A 17,992-nucleotide genomic window follows, 5' to 3' on the forward strand; every position below is an offset into this window, starting at 1 on the left:
AAGGTGTATTATTAATGATATACACCGACACAATCTAGCATTAATGGATTAGCATTAATGGATAAACAAAATGTCACAAAAACGGGTGACATCCTGTGTGCTCTTCTGCCCAAGAGCAACTCACATACCCCCCCTCATCTCCACACTGCAGGAACGTATAGCCCTACTGGCCAGTCCATTGTTGCGTGCAGGGGGAAGAGGCTCTAAAAAGGGGTGGCTTAAATGGAGTGGCCTCTTTAAACACCCCTCAGGGTTTGAGAGGAATGGCGTAGTCCAATTAGCTGACACATCTATAAAGGCAGGTGTTTTCCATCAGCTCAGCCTTTTGCCAGGAGCAAGGTGAGCTGTAAGACACTTTAGGATGTGTGTTTGTTTGTGAGGCTTGTAGCCCTCACATCTACCATGAAGTGTTTGTATTGAGTTGGTATTATATTTTGTTTGACATTTAATACAGCTAAACCAGCAAATAGCTGAGCCGCAGGCTGTCACACCCAGAGCCAGCACAATAACACATTCAACAGTTCATCAAGTACAACTTGACACTTGGAACCCCACCCTTTAAATGAAATAACATAAAACAGATTTTACACGTTAAATGAGACAGGTGCCTTTCTGTTCAGTTGAACACAGAGAAGGACACTGTTTTTCTTCCTTTGTTACATGTTTTTTTACAGAAAGTCTGAAAAGGGTTAACCTATATTAGTTATGCTCAACACCCTGAACTACCCCCTGTATCATTATGCTACTAAACAGACTCACTCTTCTTTGTAATAACAACCACATGGTTTAATCCTGCGCAATCCAAGCCGATAAAACTCCCGCCCTACTTTCTCAATCTCATTCTCCTACTTTCCCTTGAAAAAGGAACCTACTGATTTAGAAAAAGCACACAATTGCAGACGAATAGCTTAAAGTTATGTGCTTGTGACCACTCCCAAACAGGCCACATAAGTCACATCCTGATGCCACTGAACACAAGCCAAACAAAGACACACTGCAGTGCTATAACCAAACCCAGGCATGAACTTCTCACTGTAAATGAAGGCTGCATGATTTGAAAAAAACGACAAATTCCCATTGATTTGACTGATATTGCAATCGCCATATGATTATTATTATTATCATGAAGTCTGGAGCTCCACGATACTTCATTCAAAATGTTGTTTCAACACATATTTTGACTTTAACATCTTCCTGTGATCTGATTATTGCACTTGTCCATTTTACGATTTCAATACTATTTCAATGAATTCTGCCGCCCTACTTACTCTAAATGCTTTCACTTCACTAGGATGGATGCCAGAGAGGAGACGCTGAGCATCCTGAATAATATATGGGTAAAGCTGCAAGGTCTGCCCAACGCCAGCCCCATAGAGCTGGGAGCTTTCTTTGTCATCTTAACCTTCATCTGTGGGTCTCCACTCTGTAATATTACTCTTTTCTCTATTTCATTTAAGAGTGACCCGGTGCTGATGTTGTTTTTTGCTTTACCGCAGTGGTGTTCATCTTAATGGCAACGCTGACCTGCGTGACCTGCTGCTGCTGTCGCAAGACCAGGGGATCTATTCTTTGAGCAATTGTGCTCCACACAAAGAACTGAGGATGGTGCAAAATGGGCTCAAAACACAACAGGTTTTCTCTACGGCCTGTGAAAGCCTTAAGAATCTCTAAGAGTTAAATATAACTCTGACTGAGAGTCATGTTCATATAATTAATAGGCATTCAAAACATTTCAGAGAGCAATATACAGGGTGTGTTTCGTGGCCTTAGAGAAGCCCAACCCTACAACACAGCTGTCAAACACAGAGGAGGACCGACTGGCTGCCAAACACACCTGCTAAGGCTGCCAGCATTTCAGGAGAATCTACATTCCTGGGAGCATCCCTGGACTTTAAAGGGGAACAACAATGCTTCTGAAGCCAAGAACACCAAAATATCTTAAACAATGCAGGCAAATACGAGAATAAGAGCTACAGAAAATGTGTGAAACGATTAAAAATCACAGTAAGTTGCAGCCAAGTGTGTTTCGTAAATGTTTCTCTAAAAAGGTAAATATGTGTCATTGTTAAGAAATGAGAATTGGCAGGCAGAAATAAGTAACATGTTCCTAAGGGAGGCTTCACAACAAAGCGAGATCAAGTCTGCCCTCTGCTGTGCACAAACAGAAATGTCTCTGATTTTATTTTGAAAAGCACAGCATGCATGTAATGGAAGTTGTGTCATATGTATAAAGTGTCATGTTATATTATGTGCAAAGGGTGAAGCCGTTATGTAATGATGTTGTACTTTTGACTACATTTTTTTTTTAGCAATAAACGAAGAGTGACTAGCATGCACGTGTCTGAATGCTTTACTCACGCTTCCTGAACACAGTACGCCACCATGGCATCAAAGTCTGTGATGGTTGCTTTGTCAGTCTCCTTCGCAGAGCCACGTTTCCCCTGTAGAAAAAAGTTCAACCAATGTTCACAAACTTGATTTGCATAAGGAGCTCTTCACATTTGGAGTTCTCTCTTGTTGTTCTCACCTGTTTGCGGGAAATCTCTTTGCGGATGAGGAAGTTCAGTTGCTCCTTATCTTTGGCGGAGTAGTATATGCGACAGGAGGAGGGCAGGCCGTCTCTCCCGGCTCTTCCTGACTCTTGGTAGTAGCTGGCCAGGGACTTTGCAAAGTTCCAGTGAACCACAAACCTGCAGGATAAACAAAACATCAGCACATGAAAATGTAAACAAAATTGAACATCAAATCCTTGTTGCCAATAGGAGTTGTAGGAGCAAACACAGTGGTGGTGGCTTAAAGCCCACCTCCGCTCCGCGCCGTCCGTTAGATGAACCTGGTCAGATTAATAAAAGAAGGAGTTCAAAACACCGGAATAAAAGTTATAACAATAATCTGATTTTAACGGTAAAAAACACCAATACGAGTTACAGAGTACTCTGGACTCCCAGTTCTACTGCCGTGCGATACAGATATCGGGTCAGATACCAGCCAGTCAGAAACAGGGGGCATCGTGCATGAATAAACATCAGTATACATAGACATATTTGGGGGCAGAGTTGTGTCGGTTGCTCCGCCCCCCCCCAAATCTCTAATTGGTCGATTTCACTCCTAAGCGAATCAGAGAGTCCGTGAGGAGGAGTTGTGTCAGCCGCTCACTCCTCTAGGTGTTCTTACTGGTTGGATTCACTTCTGGTCGGGCACAATACAGCGAATCAGAGTTCTGGGAAAAAGTATTTTACTTCTGAACAGAGCGTGAGAGCTTCGGAAGTAAGGACAGAATCAAACTTTATCTTGCACCTGAATTCACTCCTTTACTTTCCTAAGGAATATTTCACACAAACTATTCTTTCCCAGACAATCAAACATTGTACACAGATATATTGGTGCCTGAGATTATATTGGCCCCAGAAAAGAATATGTGTGTGTGTGCTGGTATCTGGGTCAGTGAGTGTAAGTGAGAAGGTATATAGGATTACTTGAAAACAGTCCCAAATGAGTACACTGGGATTAATATTGGAATGATTATAAAGGGTGCATAAAAAAAAGGAACTGGACTGTGTGACATCCCAAAACAATATTATATGGCTTCTTTAAAATTAGGAATTTTTATTTTTGAAATCTTCTGGTATATGGACATTTTTCCTAAGTATATTGGACTGTATTATTGTAATATGTAGGATGACCTTATATATAACCCATCTTTTATTTAATGTTTGTTATACCTGTGTTATTTACATTCTCAGTGTTACTATTGATTTGATTTCTTTACATTTTGTTTTTCATATTCTCATGTTGAATTTCTTGGATTTGAGACCTTCTACATGTTTTGACCCCTTGTTAAAGAAACTGTTCATCTAAATTGGAGTACTAATGGATGTAAAGGGGAATGTGAGAAAATAACTAATAAAGAATAAGTTTAAAAAATAAAACTAGTTGCCTCACCTGACATTGGCCTTGTCCACGCCCATACCAAAGCTGATGGTGGCTACGATAACCAGCACCTTCCCTTGCATCCACTCATTCTGGGACTCTGTGCGATCTCCTGTCTTCAGACCTGCAGTATAGAAGAAGAACACGAACATTTTAGGACAAATCTTCGTGTTTTCTGACTCTACAACTACATGGAGGAAAATCAGTCTGACCTGCATGATAAGGTTTGGCCGAGACTCCGAGCTTGGTCAGCTGGTGAGCCACCGATTCACAGCTATCCCTGGTCCGACAGTACACAATCCCACAGCCCTGTTCATAAGCATTACAGAGGTTAAACAAACATGGGCTCTTATTCTCATGTTAGAGGGAAAATCTTCCCTACAAGACGTGGTGACGTGCAACAGGATTTGTAAGCTTTAATAAAGAAAACATTAAGAGAAGAGTACCAACATTTATAGTTGACAATTTAAAATGATACATCACCACATTTTACATAAACGAAAAATGTATTCTTTAAACTTGGTTGATATATCTGGTATATATCTAGCTTAGTTATCAATCAGGCTCTCGATACAGTTAAATGATCTGGAGCATGCATTTAAGTTCCGATATGTATGTTTCCATCCTTTTAATAAGCTGTTCTTTGTCTAACTCTCCAACATGATTTCAATATACACTTCCTTTCAAAAGTTTCAAACCTGTACAATTAATATTTTTCTTCTTTCCAGCTTGTTATTTGAATTATAGTGTATTTGACACTGAAACAAAACAGGTTTCCTAAATCTGAACGCATTTTAATGCTAAGCTTCCGATTTATTTAACCAACAACTAGAAATTCCAAAGCCAAACCTTTGCAGCATTGTACATGCAGGGCTCGACAGTAACGGTTGCCAGGTTGCCATTGGCAACCATTCAGACCAGTTTTTAACATAAAGAAATAAGGACAGCAAACAGCTAAATGTGCACCCCAAAATAGATAAATGTTAATTATTTGTTGTATTAAAAGGTCCCATGTCATGGCCATTTCCACTGATCATAATTCCATTGTTGAGGTCTACTAGAATAGATTTATATTGTGCAATTTTCCAAAATCCCTTTGGTTTCTCATACAGCATCTCTGTAAACTACGTGTATTCACTGAATTTCACTCTCTGCCTTTAACGGCTCGTTGTAGCTCCAATAGCTCCAGCCCCCACCCTCCCTGTGAGCACAGTGTGCTCTGATTGGTCGGGACGTTGTGAATCGCGCTGAGCTCCGTGGAGGTGTGGTTTCCTTCTTTAGCGACAGCCAAACACAGCCAAACTCACCCTGAGCACACACAAAGTCACAGCCGAAGTAAAAACAATAAGTGTGGCTTGATATTGAGTAAGAAAAAGGTTGATAAACGCTGTGAGAATGGGTCTGCAGAGAGAATTTCGCTGCGATCCCAACCGTCTGTTATCGGCCTGCAGCCAGGGAGGAGAGATCAGCAGAGCTGCCTGCACTGAGTGTGTGTGTGAGGAAGTCCGTGGATTGGTCAATTTGGACCAATCAGCGGGGGCTTAACGTAACGGCTCCGCGGACGTAACGTAGCGGCTCCACGGATTCGTCCATTTGGTTCCGGGAAACGCATGACATCATGAGTTACCCGGAAGAATCAAATGGTCAGTGACGTATCTCCAACGAGGCGTTTTGGGGAGGTATTTTCTGTGTTAGAGTTTTACTCGCTACAGGGTGTACTTTGAGGGTTTGTGACTCTGCAGACCGTTTACATGCATAAAAACCTTCATAACACGGAAGGGGACGGGTAATAACCGGGAAAGCATGATATGGGACCTTTAAGAGTGATATTTAATTATTGTTGTGACCAGTCGCAAAAGCACAAAGGTCAAGAAAACCCACATTTGAAAGGGAGACAGCGGATGACCAAGAAACTAGTCAAAAAAGATGATGAGGGCTTGTACTTATTGATATCCCATAAAGAAAAGGATAAATTCTAAACAAACAATCCCAACCTGTCCTTTAGAGCCACTGTCCAGGGCCAGAGATTGCTGAATGAAGGCGTGGAGGTGGACGAAGGGGTTTGGCAGCAGCTCCCTGAAGATCACATCATAGTGCAAGTTACTGCGGAAGACAGGTGTAACGAAAGACAGCGGCGTGCGCAGAGTCAGGGACAAAACAATGTCCTCTTGCACATTCTTGGGTGCTGTAGCTGTCAGGGCCAAACAGGGAACCCCCGGCATTCGAGCACGTAGTTTCCCCAGTTTGAGGTAGTCCGGCCTGAAGTCGTGTCCCCACTGGGAGACGCAGTGAGCCTCGTCCACAACCAGGTAAGACAGCAGGCCACGGGTGCACAGGTCCGTCAGGCAGGGCTTGAACGAAGGAGAGGCGACCATCTCCGGAGTGACGTAAAGCAGCTTGAGCTTAGGACTGCTGCTCCCTAAATCAGCAAAGATCAGCCGGCGCTCGCCTGCTGGGAGCTTGGAGTTGATGGAGCAGACGGGAATGTTCAGACTCTTCAGGTGGTCCACTTGGTCCTGTGGAGAAACAAATGAAGGAATTAAACAATGGCGGAAAAAGGGTTCAGATCCTTTACTGCTCACTGTGAAAATACTCCTCTACAAGTAAAAGTCCTGAATTCAAAGCCCTACATGAGTAAAAGTATGTACTTAAAGTAGGGCTGTCCCGAATACAATTTTTCGGGCTCTGGATATTCGGTAAAAATCAGCAGTGAATATTCGGCGCGCAGGAGAGTTAGCGCTGTTGACAGGAAGTTGTTGTTGCTATGGAAACAACGTGACGGAGAAAAGTAATATCTACATATAAAGACGGAGAAAGTAAACGATAACGTTTATGGTTAAGTGTTAGCACCCCCCGAAGAGGCACAAGCTCTTACGTTGATATTGGAGATTTCAATAAATTCAATTGAACGGAAAAAAATAATAATAACGAATATCCGAATAACGAAAACTGAATAGTACTCCAACGACCGAATATTCGGGTACAGCCCTAACTTAAAGTATGAACAAAATATTCCCAATATATACGCAAATAAATAACAAGAACCTCTCATTTGTATTTAAATAGAGTCCTTGAGTAAATGTACTTTGTTACATTCCACTACTGTGAGTTTGTCTCTGCCTGCCACAGAATGAGGCAATCGAACATCTCACATCTATTTTTTTTTTTATATACTGTATATATTTTTTTAATTAATGTATGATATGAATTGAATGAATTTTCATTTATTGTGTTCCTTGTGTACATGTTCTTGCTTTTGTTCAAAATGTAACAGTCTGTTTATATGTATGTATTTGTGTATATATGTTGCAACTATACAGAGCTTTAGCAATACTGTGTGTAACTATGGTCATGCTAATAAAGCTATTGAATTAAAAGATATTGTTTTTCATCAGTATATTATAGGTCTCAGTTATATACACAACATGTCTCTGAAGTGTTTCGCTTGAAACACCAAACAGATCATTGCAGCATCCCATAATCCCCTCTGTTTCAGCCCTGTTTCAAAAGTGCTGATTCTCTGTCTGTTACTTTAGATGAAAATAAGGAGCCCCTCCCCACGCCCCTCTGAGAGATATTTGGTTAAAAAGAACACAATGGTGCTCTAGGAGGAGATTTTGCATAACAGGTGACCTTTAAGACATAATTGAGAGTGCACACTGCGCTGGAGCAGCCCAGTCAGACACTGACCTGAATGAGAGCGATTAGCGGGGATATAACCAGAGAGATACCCGGAGCCAGGACCGCGGGTAGCTGGTAGCAGAGCGACTTCCCTGCTCCCGTGGGCATGCACACAAACACATCCTTATCACCTGCAAGAAAAACACAAAATACCCAACAATGCAACACATTAATCTCTCTTTCTAAAAACACTGCATATAAGACATCATTCAAACCGAGTCTCACATGTAAACAATAACACGACGTAACGTGAGTTAAGTTTGCATGCATGCTGCTAAAAGCCCGCTAACATTAGCTAACTATCGAAGAGAAACACAACAGATAAACTGTCTTACCTTTGACGACGGCTTTGACAACATCCTCCTGTATTTTAGATCGAAAGTTGTCAAACCCAAAGTGAATTTTTAAGGCTTGTGTTATAGTTTTTGTTGTTGTTGTCATCATGTATCTCTCTCATGGATGTATAATAAAATCTCTCTGTGGAGAACTCATAAACGCTGTGGTGACGTCGCACACTGATGACATCATTAGAGTAGCGAGGAGGAATAAAAACTGATTTTTTTATTTTGTGTTTGTGAATACATTTTATTTATTTCATAGACCATTGTATTTGTTGTTTTATATTTGTTTTATTTGTATTTTATTATGATAAAATTAGTTTTGTAAATTAGTTTACGTACAACTGCCATAGAGCTCTGTGATTGGTCGAGCTCACACGCCTTTTAGATGATAACAGCTGGTGGACATGCATTGGTATTTTGTCCAAAAGTTTATGGACACATCTGTACACAACTGAAGTGAGGAATTCTTAAAACTATTAAACAAGAAGTAAGAATAAAGGAACCCAGCTCAATGTCCTTTTCATGTAGGTGTTTGTTTTTTATGGTGCATTGTTCTAAACATTTACAACTTATTTGAGCACAAACCATAGACTGTATATATAAAGGCACAAACACTGTAAGACTGGAGTTATGGGGACTCAGGGCGGTTTTTTAATGGTAATTGAGCCACAAGCAGAATTACATATAAACCTTTCATGTAGTCAGAATCGTTCTCCTTCAATGTCTCATCGTGTTAAATGTGTTTCCTCCCTATTTTACAGTGACATGCATCCCCCAATTTCAACTAGAATTGAAAATGAACAAGATAATATGGTGAGGCTGATAACTGTAAACCTCACTTTTTTATTTACTTAAGATACTATAACCTGTCATGGAGATTGTGTGATTATGTACAACATACTTTAGCTCTCAGGTGAGATTACTCTTTCTATCTAAAGGTGAACCTATTCATGTTATGGAAGTAGTTATCTACTTTACTTAAAAACAAGACAGACACAAAAGTAAGACATGTATTTGGTTTATTTATCATTCACATAAATGCATCAGAAATGCAGGGTTAATATTGCACACAACATTACAGTAATACTACAGGGTTGTTATTTTAAATATATGAAAATACATTATGTGAAGGCAAAGAATAGCACTGTAACTCTATAGTGAGGAAGTGTTTGCGACGATTACGTTAAAGCATCAGCAGCAGCATAGAGAGTGGTCACTTAGTGGAGCTATCAATAATGGTCTTTAACATCAAGCTCTCCCAGTGATAATTATATAACCATTTATCACACTTTAATATGATATCTACTGGATTTTAAAGGAAGAGTTGGGGGAGCTCAACCCCAGATGCAGGGCGAGGGGCAGAAACGTTGGGTTTTAACTGCTGGAGACTTGATCACCAGATCATTGATGATCTCCACAGTACCGAACAGCGGGTACAACTTCTCTTTGAAGCACTCGTTGTAGGTGTAAATGTGGATGTGTTTGTCCACGTCATAGAAGGACAGCTGGCCGCGGTCGTAGTCGAGGTAGATGCCCACCTTTTCGGGGATGAGGTAGGGCGGCAGGGAGGTGAAGGGCACCGTCAGCGCCTTCAGCTCAGAGCCCCTCTCCAGCCTCAGGCTCAGGTAACCCGTATCTGTGTTCAGGGACTTGAAGCCTTTCCTCAGGGCCGACTCTTTGGCCACGCCCAGCCTCCAGTCCCGCTCTCCAACCTCCGCTTCCCAGTAGTGGCGGCCGGAGCCCAAGCCCTCCATCCCGACGGCACACCACCAACCGTCGAAGCGCTGGTGTAAGTTGGGAATATCCTTCCTCTCGTAGCCACAACGCATCCGCTTCTCGTCGGAGGAGATGAGCAGGTCAGGGTTGGCAGTGTCCAGATCCAGAGTCACCTCCACTAGAGAGAAAAGTAACATGGTTAAAATTACATACAGGTACAGTGCAGATTAAAGTTTATACTTGTAATTTGATCAAATAAATGCTCTACCTGCAGCCTTTGAGATCCAATCCCACACTGCAAAAAAAACAGAGGGGCTTTAGCAATAATAAAACACCTTATTTGTGGAGCACCATTCATACAACACATGCAGTACATGCTTAACAATGGAGAAACTAGACATTGGATTAAAAATAACTATTGAGTATCAAATTAATGGAACACAAGATGGAGATAAAAAATAAGATAGTAGAATACATATAATGGAAAATAAAACCAAATAATGTTTCTCTTTTATTCTCTTCTTCTTTGTTCTTAACATCAGTGGTAGAGATTTTAAGTTTTTAACCAAAAGTTCAGAAAGTATTTCCCCTATGGAGCACTCTCTAACATCTCATTTTGATGGTTACAAATCAATAATGGTCCCTACAAAGAGCACTGAAATGTTGATCTCTCCATCACATGTTTTGAAACCCATCAGTGGTTGTATGTAATGTTTTGTATGCTAATATACAATGTCACTCACCTGGTTGAGGAATGTAGGATATGCTACCTGGATGGAGAGAGTAACAGACTCATAAGGATTGACATTTTCCAGATTTATAACAGAAATAATCTTGATAAATGTTTAATTTAATACCAATCTTCTGAGTCTTCTGCTTCCACATGAGCCACTGGTGCGGTATGGTATCCTGCAAGAACACCAACAAAGGTTTGTTCTACAACTGCACAATAAACACAAGATGTTAAGCTGACTCTGTGAACTGTTACATATTCTTGGTCGAATGCACTTATTGTAAGTCGTTTGGATAAAAGCATCAGCTAAATGTAATGTTACATGGATTCTACCTTATCTGGGCGCTGCACGATTAGAGTCCAAAACACCAGCTCCATAGCGGCCAGCAGATTTGGCGCGCGGCCCCAACGCCAGGCCGACTGCAGGTCCTCCAGAGACTTAGCCACCGGCTCCCCGGGCCACACACTTTGCTGCAAGATGGTCGATATTAATAAAATATGTCTACTGAGTCAACAAAGCCAGGGTAGCAGTAAATGTTATTTATACTTCTCACCTCAGGCTGAGCTCTCAGGTCCTTGATCCAGTTTAGTATCACAGCTTTGGCCTCCAGCAGGTCCTGCTCATTGATCATATCAGGGTGCTTAACATCATCCATCTCTGGCCAGCCGTCAGTCTGCATCGGCCTCTTCTGCACAAAGAAACATGGCTTTAGTGGTAAGATCCTCTCTGTTCAGTAAGTCAATGCATGCTTTTTTCAGATAAACACCTTGCTCTCTAGCATGGAGGCCCACTGCAGGACGAAAACCTTGCAGAGGGGGGTCGGCCAGGTGTCGTCCAGGTTCCAGATGTGCTCCAGGACTTCTGACCTCTGCAGAGGCAAGGGATGGAAACGTGGGTTTGGTGGCAGACAGGAAATGAAGACAATAGCTAATCTTCTATTGGGCCCTGACTTGTGGTAATTGTCCCAATTAGCTCAATACCAAGGCTAAACAATATAAGGAAAATATGTGACGATGTGGTTGAAGATCCCTATAATGATATTACTTCCTATGAAAAGCTATTGAAGAATCAGTTCTGCCTCTCAGCTGCTTTCTATGTGTTGCTAAAATACAACACATTAAAGTGCACTTTTCAACTAGAGTGCAACATCCCAGACTTTTGTAATGTGTTTATGGTGCAAGTTGACATTGTATACATCCATATTTTTAAAGTTACAATAGTTTATTTTAAACGTTTTTATAATTGTTATATTTCTTGTTTCTTTTCTTACAAGGTATCTTCTCTCTTCTCGGTGTTTACATGTATGTAGGCTTATGCTTCACACACACCAAAGCAAATTCCTTGTATAAGTAAACTTATGCAATAAACATGTTTCTGATTCTGATTGTGCTGACGATTAAATAACTATATATTGTAAAGCCCTCCTCAAGTGGGAGTCAGTGACTGTATATATGTATAGGGCAGAGTTTTTTTTTTTTTTATATGAATAATTTCAGTTTTGAATGAGGGTGTATTCACCTGGCACACTCGGCTTAGATCTCTTGCCAGATCCACAATAAACAGCTGATCTTCATCCAGAGGCTCCCTCTTCTCGTTCTGCGCTCTTTTGCGTGATTCCTGTGGGAACATAAAAATGTAAGGATTTTCTCTGGGAATGTGTTTGGAAAAGGGGAGAATTCTCAGACCTTTGAAAGACATCAGTGCTGCTTTTCAAGTGCCTTTGAGAGTAATAAGGTCAAATTAGAAAAGCAGGAGGTCACTCAGCCTGATTAAAATGCAAACCGAGGCTCTGTTCCTGTCAACAAGACAAAGAGAGAAAGACACCCCTTCTCTTCCAGAGTCTTTCAGAAGCTCTCTGTTGTTCAATTAAACCAGGAATGGAGAAATGTGTGTCGTCATGTGGTACACAAAACTGTTGTCATGTCAACTGTCAACCGAAAAAACAGGTTCGCGCATTAAACACATGATTTTTTTGGCTCTTTTATTTGTATCTTTAATGGACTTAAATAAAGGTCTTACCTTTATCTTGGCTGTAAAGTTTTTGGCCGGCTCCAACATGAAGTGAAAACATTGCATCATCTTGGCGGGTCTGTATTAAGAGTCCGACAGAATTAACACAAACATGTTGGTTCAGAAAATGATTTACTAGCAAAAACATTACTATTTGTTCCTGTTAGCAGCCTGGGCACTCTGACACAGGACATAACAGGTCACATTGTTATATCCAAGCCATACTCAAATACGATGTTGACATATTAATACATTACTTGGCTAGAGTATAAATTTCCATTCATTTACATTTCAGTGGGAAATGTAGTTTTTAATACAATTTTGAATTCAGGGCATTTACTTGAAATGGAGGATATTTAGACTGTGGTATTTCTACTTTTACTTGAGGATCTAAGTACGTCTTCCACTAAAGATTAGTCGGATCCTTTCTTGTCGTCATGTGTTCAAGTAAAATTTCTCAGCTTGTACTGTAAATTCTGATAGTTTACCACTGCTATTTAATAATTTTAGAATGTCATGATCAAATCTTGACTGTGAACCCCAAACACATTAAAAGTTGTGGTCTGTGAGATTTGAATCTGTAGTCAGACACTGAACTGGAATGCTGCTTTATATCCAAAAACAACAGCGTTATGTGAATCATTAAACATGTGATGGAAAGTGTCCATGGCAATTTAAAAAATATAACATCAGTATTCAAAGTCAAGGGGGTCACAGCCTCGCCTTTGGCAGGCATTACACGTATACAGCTACTACTAGAGTCAAATAATCTTTAGTAAAACAAAGGAATTGGTCAAACAGGAAGTATTATAGGAGGTTGTATCATAGGCCAAAACACATACAGAAAGAGATCATATAAAGCAAATAAAGCAGGCAGCCTAAAACATGACAGGCACTGCAGACTTCCATCTCCTGGGATATCTCTCTCTACTGTCCTCCTCACTCAGTTCCTGTCTATCATCATCATCTGCAGAAAGGTGCAGTAGCTCAGGGTCTGGCTGGCACTGACCATGTCGGGATGACTAGTCAGGTTTTCATGCTGAACCAGCGGGTGAACATAAATAAATAAATCCTATCTGTACTCGCACTTTACCCCATTTAATTATAAAGGCAGCACTGGAGTTTATCCACAATGTTATCTAACACAGTCATAAATAGAGGCCTGTTCGGCTATGAATAGAGTTATGAAGGTACTTTTTTTAATAGCACATCAGAGCAGTCAAGCTCCAAAAAGCCGCAACTCCCTTGAATCTGGATACAGCAGTGCAAGTGCAAGTGCAATATGCTGTGTTTCAACATAATGCAGTAATGATTATTCATGCAAAGCTTAAATCCATAATATTACAGTAAATAACATAGTTGGTAATAATAAATGCTATTGGGATTGTAGAGACTGAAACAACCCTGTAAAATTATTACAAAATGAATGATCCGTTAGACTGGTTCATCAATGTCGTGAGAAAACATGACCCTGCAGTTTTTGCAGCGACCCAGTTAGAGCCAGCTGATGACTGCGCATGAAGTAAACACACACCTGACGGGTGACTTTGCGGCAAATCTGGATTATAGCTGCAGTAAGAGCCATTTTGTAATTTGAATAATACCGTTTATGCAGCTCTGAACGCAAAATAATAAACTATGTTTTTCATTTGTGCTAGTAGTTATGTCATATAACTGCAGAGCGTCCAACAATACAACACAAATTATATTTGCACATCGCGCACGAGCCTACCTTTCTCTTCGGGGGGTTTGCAAATAAGTTTTCTTCTTCTCTTGAGTTGAAAAGCGAGCAGATGCCTGTGTCTGCAGGAAGTGTTGGTACTGTATGCTGCAGTGTCTGACCTTGTTTACATGCCAGACTGACGGTTGGCTGCTCGGGTAGGTTCGGGTTTCTCCGTCAGTGACGAAAGACGTCATCCGGTGGACAAAGCAGGCAGCCATGTTTGGAAGGTAATTATGACTCAGGTTCAGGTCTACAGTTTGGTATATCTAAACTATTTTTGATTGTAAACAACATAAGTTTAAAGTTTTTACTCCAGTGCTTGAGTATTTTTGACTTAATGTTATTTACTTAAGTGCTACCTTCTTCTGCTACTTACTTAACTATTTGTTTAGAGTGTACTTTGTCTTCACTACATCTATTTAAAATCTATTGTTGCATAGGTCCTACAAAACATTTCATAAAATAAAATGCATGGTGACAGATTTACCTGCCTAACAATATAAAGTTGTTTAAGTGAGCTCCACCTCAGATATAACAGTAACGAGAGGTGGGAAGTAACTAATTACATTTACTGAAGTACTCAATTTTGAGATACTTGTACTTTACTTGAGGTTTTTTTTTCTTCTTCTCCACTACAATTCAGAGGTAAATCATATACTTTTACTCCACTACATGTATTTCATACCTTTAGTTACTTTACAGATTTTGATTAATGATGTTAAATATACTCAACACTTTAATAAGACTTTAGTTACACCTGCAGTAAATTCACAAGCTACCCTGCAGTATACAAAGTGATTAAAACTAGCTGCACCTTTACCAGCTTTGAGAACACTTTAAAGCTTCAATAATTATAATGAAAACATATGTATTACCCTGAAAAGGACCAATCTGCATAATGAGTACTTTTACTTTTGGTACTTTAAGTATATTTTGATGATATTACTTTTGTACTCGAGTAACATTTTGAATTCAGGTCTTTTACTGTAACAGAGTATTCCTACACTCTGGTACTTCTACTTTTACTCAAGTGCAAGATCTGAGTACTTCTCCCACCTCTGCAGTAAGAAGCTTCTTGCATGTTTCTACATCAGTAATAATTATCTTTTAATATAATAATCTAACTAAGGGGCCATTCTACTGTATAAAAAATACTTGAGCTTTGAAACCATAATGATATTGTAATGCATGTAATGTAATTTTACAACGCTGTATTTCAGACAAAATAAAGTGTTTTATTTCAGATTTTTTACTTTAAATTCTACAGGACCGGTATAGTACCAATAATATAAGTGAGGCTTGAATCGATTATTTTATTTTAGATCTAAGCCTTCATGTTCATAGTTATATCAACTCAAATGCCTGCCCCCTTCTGGCCAGATACTTGATATGTGAAATATCAATATTAGAGGGGAAATGATAGAGCTGCTGCTTATTTCTAATTAAAAAGTTAGGCCCATCACTTTTTTTTGGCTCCAGATAAAGAAACATTTGACTAGAGTTGAAAAGGACAACCCAGTGTGTGGGATAATATGAGACGTGTGTGTTATCAGGGCTACTTTAGAGTTTCACAGACAGTTATATCTTTGTGTTTTTCAGTCAAAGAAGACGACTGTGTTCAGTTTTCTGCCTGCAGGCTCTGCGGCCTATTGACATTGATTTGGCTTTCCACTTTAAATAGCCTTAACACTAAACATGATCATAAGATTTGTTGTAAATATCAAAATAGTAACAAAATGACGTACTGCTCACAACGGGCTTTCATTGATACTGAGAACTAAATGCACTAAAGTATTCAATATTTTGCAATGAGAAGAAACGGCAAAGTAAATGTGATGTAGGCTCATTAGATATTTGGAACATATCTTGGACAAGGTGTTAGAAATCAATAAAGCATTACTTATTAGGAATCAGTATTAATAATTACTATTGTTTATCTTTTTCTGATAATTTCTACTATTTTTTCCTTTTTAGTGGTATAAGAGCTGCCACAAAAAAATATCAAAAGAAAAAATATATATATAGAGCTCAAATAGATGAGTGTGATGAGGAGCAGAAATGTCTCCACAATTAAATGTGAGAACATAGGAAACAAAGCCAAGAAGAAAGTTGGAAACAAGTCTTAATTTGAATTGTCCGTCCTGTCTCTCACACACCCACACATACAAATTCATGAAAATATCAAAGACCAGCCTCTCTGTGAGTGGCACTGCAGCTGTTTGCACTGACGCTGTGTTACTGCTGTAAATTCCAGTCCATCAACAAACAATATATAATTATTACATTTTTTTAAAGAAATAATGAGGAGACGTCGTTCTTCAAATAAATACAGTACATGACATTGTGCAGGACAGACATTTGGCGTGTGTACATGGAAGAATGACAATGTGTGATGAAGGAACAAAGCAGGTCTGACACGGGTTTTTGTTTTCATTTCACATTCAAGCTGCTTCACTCCACTTGTTGATGCTGCCTTTGGGAGACAGAACAAACAAATCAATGCTTCTGAAAGTAAGAAATCATCAAGACTCCAATCTGCCTTAATGAATAAAAACAACAAAGTGGTCATAAAAACAACATATATGTCTTGTTATAAGTCCATGGAAGACACTCTCATGCGTACCTTTTTTTATTATTTCCCTCTCACATGCTCTATGGCAGTATGTTACGGCCTCGGCAGGGTAAACAACAACAAGCCTCTGATAACCTTATAAGCAACACTATGAGGCCTCTGGTTTAGGACAATAAAAGAGTAAACAAGTGTTCAGTGATAGTATAATCAACAAGGTAAATAGCGGTTCCCTTTTTTGGTATTTTGTACTCCACCTTTTTCGTCTTCAAGGTGAACCAGCCACCTCAGTAAATGTCAATATCCCGTGATTGTCCTTTTAAATTCATCAGCAAGTACAGTAGCGGCCACAAAGTGTTTTTGACATTCGATAGTCTTTTCACAAAACTCCTCTTTGGTTGCTCCTTCATCAGCTGTCTCTCCATATAAGCTCAGTCTTGAGGTATCAGCTTGTGTAAAGTGAAGAAGATTCGGTTTTAATCCACTCTTCTTCGTTTGGTAACTTTATCTGTGTATGTAAAGCTATCACACGTCTTTCACATTCGCGAGATCAGTAAAATCACACAGGTAGAACAGTGCTGTTGGAGTCAGAGTTGATCAGACGAGGTGTGTCCGTGTTGGTGAAGATACTCTGAGGAAAGGAGAGGTCCAGATTGGATGACAGGATGTTGCACGGCAGCTCTATAGAATGGCGGAGACTCTCTTCATATGTTGGAGGAGGCTGTGGGAAAGACAGAAAGACAGGAAAATATTTAGACAAGTTTGAAAATGCAATCCAAAACAGCTGCTCAGCAACAAAAAGCAGCCCATCAAAAAATGCAATTCGTTAGTGAAAATATTGTAGCTTTTCTTTTAGGAGCTGGTAGAGACCAAAACAAACACTAAAAGAGAGGAAATGTTGGACTTTCATTGGGCTATAAGGGATGTAAACACGCCACAAATTAATGACAATATCGTACTTTGTATGATGGGCTTTGTAGGTTTAGATAAGTCATTTATGGATTCCTTGTGATGTAATTTTCAAAGAATACATTTTTTCCCTCGAGATTAAAGTCATACATTTACAGGAAAAATAGTAACATATTCTTTAAGATTAAACTGGTACATTTACAGAATAAATTATCTTTAGAAAGATAAAAGTCACAAATGTAATCAACACAGTTGCAAGTGGTGAAAAAAAAGGGGAGGGTTTACATTAAGATCCTGAACAAGACTTTTTATTTCATTTGAACCAAATTTCAATGCCACTTTTGCCTATTTGCTAAAAGACAAAGTCCTCGCTATCCAT

General features: G+C 39.7%; 2 protein-coding genes and 1 long non-coding RNA gene across 3 annotated transcripts in view; 1 reads left to right on the top strand and 2 right to left on the bottom strand.

Moving 5' to 3' along the window:
- The window catches only part of LOC104948532 (uncharacterized), a 13,154-nt gene extending 10,822 nt beyond the window's left edge, over positions 1-2,332 (top strand). Inside the window, exons 3-4 of the long non-coding RNA XR_798702.1 lie at positions 1,292-1,410; positions 1,497-2,332. This is a non-coding gene — a long non-coding RNA (uncharacterized lncRNA). The remainder of the gene's footprint in view (positions 1-1,291; positions 1,411-1,496) is intronic.
- recql5 (RecQ helicase-like 5) overlaps positions 1-8,089 on the bottom strand; it is a 29,550-nt gene extending 21,461 nt beyond the window's left edge. The window contains exons 1-7 of the mRNA XM_010774734.1: positions 7,947-8,089; positions 7,621-7,742; positions 5,925-6,446; positions 4,143-4,239; positions 3,943-4,054; positions 2,528-2,690; positions 2,359-2,441 (exon numbers count right to left, since the gene is read on the bottom strand). Of these exons, the coding sequence (XP_010773036.1) occupies positions 2,359-2,441; positions 2,528-2,690; positions 3,943-4,054; positions 4,143-4,239; positions 5,925-6,446; positions 7,621-7,742; positions 7,947-8,055 (1,208 nt within the window). The 5' untranslated portion in view covers positions 8,056-8,089. The remainder of the gene's footprint in view (positions 1-2,358; positions 2,442-2,527; positions 2,691-3,942; positions 4,055-4,142; positions 4,240-5,924; positions 6,447-7,620; positions 7,743-7,946) is intronic.
- Positions 8,090-8,954: 865 nt separating this feature from the next.
- Positions 8,955-14,297, bottom strand: LOC104948534 (tripartite motif-containing protein 34A). Its single transcript, XM_010774735.1, has 10 exons — positions 14,145-14,297; positions 12,422-12,491; positions 11,921-12,019; positions 11,169-11,270; positions 10,956-11,090; positions 10,735-10,872; positions 10,526-10,577; positions 10,412-10,438; positions 9,937-9,963; positions 8,955-9,846 (listed from the first exon to the last, which is right to left on the bottom strand). The coding sequence occupies exons 2-10, from the start codon at positions 12,479-12,481 to the stop codon at positions 9,287-9,289; spliced, it is 1,200 nt and encodes a 399-aa protein (XP_010773037.1). The 5' UTR covers positions 12,482-12,491; positions 14,145-14,297; the 3' UTR covers positions 8,955-9,286.
- Positions 14,298-17,992: the final 3,695 nt, after the last annotated feature.

The sequence above is a fragment of the Notothenia coriiceps genome, unplaced genomic scaffold, assembly GCF_000735185.1.
Source record: "Notothenia coriiceps isolate Sejong01 unplaced genomic scaffold, NC01 NC01_scaffold00014516, whole genome shotgun sequence".
Taxonomy (NCBI): domain Eukaryota; kingdom Metazoa; phylum Chordata; class Actinopteri; order Perciformes; family Nototheniidae; genus Notothenia; species Notothenia coriiceps.

Excerpts from the sequence above, each read along its gene's own strand:
- LOC104948534 (XM_010774735.1), bottom strand. The coding sequence starts at position 12,481 with ATGATGCAATGTTTTCACTTCATGTTGGAGCCGGCCAAAAACTTTACA. Across the intron at positions 11,271-11,920 it reads ATCTAAGCCGAGTGTGCCAG|AGGTCAGAAGTCCTGGAGCA; the intron begins GTGAATACACCC and ends TTGCCTCTGCAG. Across the intron at positions 10,873-10,955 it reads ACCTGAGAGCTCAGCCTGAG|CAAAGTGTGTGGCCCGGGGA; the intron begins GTGAGAAGTATA and ends ACCATCTTGCAG.